At 45.6% G+C, this 3,715-nt stretch overlaps 1 protein-coding gene across 1 annotated transcript in view; it reads right to left on the minus strand.

The window, feature by feature from the left end:
* Window positions 1–3,715, minus strand: part of LOC122548773 (SCO-spondin-like) — an 89,576-nt gene that overhangs the window by 57,676 nt on the left and 28,185 nt on the right. Inside the window, exon 10 of the mRNA XM_043687540.1 lies at window positions 3,133–3,262. Coding sequence (XP_043543475.1) covers window positions 3,133–3,262 — 130 coding nt within the window. The remainder of the gene's footprint in view (window positions 1–3,132; window positions 3,263–3,715) is intronic.

Raw genomic sequence — 3,715 nt, forward strand, 5'->3', positions numbered from 1 at the left:
CACCAATGATATAGCCAGGAAAGGGATTGAGGATCTGAAAAGTGACCACAGAGAGTTAGGTTGGAAGCTGAAGAGCAGGACGAGTAGCGTAGTGATCTCAGGTTTGCTACCGGTGCCACGAAATAGTGAGGTGAGGAACAGTCAGTGAATGCAGTTTAACACGTGGTTGTGAGGCTGGTGCAGGAGGGAGGGCTTCAGATACCTAGACCATTGGGATACCTTCTGGGGAAGGTGGGACCTGTACATGAAGGACGGGTTGCACCTGAACTGAAGGGGCACAAATGTCCTGGGTCGGAGATTTGCTCGTGTGGTTCGGGAGGGTTTAAACTAGTTTGGCAGGGGGTGGGAACCAGACCTGCATATCTTAGAAGGGAGGGGGGTTGTTGCAGATGGGGCAGTGACAGGATATAGTGAATTTATCAGAAAGGTTTTTCAAGTGTTGAAACAAAGGGACCGGTTAAAGTGTGTCTGCTTTAATGCACAGAGTATCCAAAATAATAGTGACAAACTTAGAGCATGGATCAGTACTTGGGGCTACGATGTTGTGGCCATAACGGAGACGTGGGTTTCACAGGGACAGGAATGGGTGCTAGATGTTCTAGGGTTTAGAATGTTTAAAAAGAACAGGGAGGGTGGAAAAAGAGGAGGGGGTGTAGCATTGCTCATCAGAAAGTGCATCACAGCTACAGAAACTAAGATTGTCGAGGAAGGTTTGTCTACTGAGTCAGTATGGGTGGAATTAGGAATAGCGAGGGAGCAGCCATCTCATTGGGGATTTTCTACAGACCACCTAATAGCAGTAGGGGATTGAAGAACTCATAGGCTGACAGATTTTGGAAAAATACAAATGTAGTAGTGTTGTTGTTATGGATGACTTCAATTTTCCCAATATCGACTGGAACCTCCTTAGTGCAGATGGTTTGGATGGAACCTTTTTTTGTCAGGTGTGTTCAGGAGGGTTTCCTTACTCAGTATGTAGACAGAGCAACGAGGGGAGGGGCCATTTTGGATTTGGTGCTCGGCAATGAGACAGGACAAGTGTCAGATCTCGCAGAGGGAGAGCACTTTGGTGACAATGACCATCACTGCCTCACATTTACCATAGCCTTGGAGAGGGTAAGGAGCAGTTACCAAGGGAAGAGATTTAATTAAGGAAAAAGAAATTATGACGCTATCAGATAGGAGTGGGGAAATACAGACTGGGAGCAATTGTTCCACAGAAAGGGCACAGCAGACATGTGGAGACTATTTAAGGAGCAGTTGTTGTGAGTGATGCACAAATTTGTTCCTCTGAGACAGGTAAGAAGGAGTAAGATTAAGGAACTTTTCGTCAAAAGGAAGAAGGCAGCTTACGCAAGGTGGAGAAAGCAAGGATCTAGCACAGCTTTAGAGGATTACAGGCTTGCTAGAAAGGAGCTCAGAAAGAGTCAGGTGGGGGGCATGAAAAAGGCTTGGTAAGAAGGATTAGGGAGAACCCAAAGGCGTTTTACTCATACGTGAGGAATAAGAGAATGATCAGGGAGAAGGTAGGGCCGATCAGGGATAGCGGAGGGAACTTGTGTGTGGAGTCTGAGCAGATAGGGGAAGGCCTAAATGAGTTTGTTGCTTTGGTTTTCACCAAGGAAAGGGACCTTGTTGTAAATGAGAACTTTGAGGAGCTGGGAGACAGGCTTAAACAGATCAAGATTGATGAAGTTGATGTGCTGAAAATTTTGGAAAACATTAAGATTGCTAAGTCCCCAGGGCCAGACCAGATTTATCCTCGGCTGCTCCGGGAAGCGAGAAAGGAAGTTGCTAAGCCGCTGGCGAAGATCTTTACTTCCTCACTCTCCATGGGAGTCGTACCGGAGGAATGGAAGGAGATGAATGATGTTCCTCTTTTCAAGAAGGGTAATAGGGAAATCCCTGGCAATTACAGACCAGTCAGTCTTACACCTGTGGTCAGCAAGGTTTTGGAAATAATTCTGAGGGATAGGATTTATGACTATTTGGCAAAGCATAGTGTGATTAAAGGCAGTCAGCATGGCTTTGTGAGGGTCAGGTCATGCCTCACAAATCCTATTGAATTCTTTGAGGAGGTATCAAGACAGGTTGATGACAGTCAAGCAATGGATGTGGTGTATATGGATTTCAGCAAGGCATTTGATAAGGTTCCCCATGGTAAGCTCATTCATAAAGTCAGGAAGTATGGGATACAGGGAGATTTGGCTCCCAATTCTGTTACATTCGCAACCTGGATAAATGAGAAGTGGTGCATTTTGGAAGGTCGAACTCAAATGCTGAATATAGGATTAAAGACAGGATTCTTGGCATGTGGAGGAACAAAGGGATCTGGGTGTTCAAGTACATGGATCCCTCAATGTTGCCACCCAAGTGGATAGGGTTGTTAAGAAAGCTGATGGCGTTTTGGCTTTCATTAACAGGGGGATTGAGTTTAAGAGCCGCGAGGTTTTGCTGCAGCTCTACAAGTCCCTGGTGAGACCACACTTGGAATATTGTGTCCAGTTCTGGTTGCCCTACTATAGGAAAGATACAGAGGCTTTGGAGAAGGTGCAAAGAAGGTTTACCAGGATGCTGCCTGGACTGGAGGGCTTGTCTTACGAAGCAGTGGTGATGGAAGCGACTGCTGGACATGCAAATGGACAGCAGTGAATTGAGGGTAGCATAGGTTAGGTTATTTTATTTTAGATTAGGATTGAACCTTGGCACAACATCATGGGCTGAATGGCCTGTCTGTGCTGTACTCTTCTATGTTGTATGTTCTAAATCATTTATATTACTGGAAGGTGGTTACTGGAAGATGCAGGATAATGACAATGCGTTCGGATTTTCAGTCAGAGATTCATGATGGGCTGAATGGCCACGATAACATTTCTGTGATTTTGATTAACCTTTCTGCAAATGGAAACAGGACCTTGGTAGGGCCCTCATGATTGTAAACACCTCAATGATCTGTGCTCTCAGTGATATAGAGACCAGTCCAGGATCTGATAATAATCCCTGTGCAACACTACTCATCAAGAAAACTCCAGTTCACCAGGACATGCTGCATCCAGGGCAAACAATCCTCATTGTCTATTGGTGGGTTGGTTGTGCTGTTGAGAAGATGGCTGTAATTGCAGTATTGGTTACCAGTTGCTGCAGTTGGTCATGGTGATGAGTTGTCCAGGTTGGTAAATCTTGTTCCCCCAATGACAGCGACACTCAGTGATATTCACACAACCTTGGTCCTGAAGGAAAAGACCTTTGGGGCAACGGCAGCCTAGAACAAAGCAAACATTGCCATGGGATTGAAGCATTGCTTTCATTCTGTTCTCATTGCCTTGAATGTTGAGTCAGGAGTATTGATAGGATAGTGAAGGCAGCATTTGGTATGTCTTCCTTTATCGGTCAGAGTATTGAGTACAGGAGTTGGGAGGTCATGTTGTGGCTGTACAGGACATTGGTTAGGCCACTGTTGGAATATTGTGTGTAATTCTAGTCTCCTTCCTATCAGAAAGATGTTGTGAAACTTGAAAGGGTTCAGAAAAGATTTACAAGGATGTTGCCAGGGTTGGAGGATTTGAGCTATGGGGAGAGGCTGAACAGGCTGGGGCTGTTTTCCCTGGAGCGTCGGAGGCTGAGGTGTGACCTTATAGAGGTTTATAAAATCAGGAGATGCATGGATAGGGTAAATAGACAAGGTCTTTTCCCTGGGGTGGGGGAGCCCAGAACT

Source organism: Chiloscyllium plagiosum, chromosome 4, assembly GCF_004010195.1.
Source record: "Chiloscyllium plagiosum isolate BGI_BamShark_2017 chromosome 4, ASM401019v2, whole genome shotgun sequence".
Taxonomy (NCBI): Eukaryota; Metazoa; Chordata; class Chondrichthyes; order Orectolobiformes; family Hemiscylliidae; genus Chiloscyllium; species Chiloscyllium plagiosum.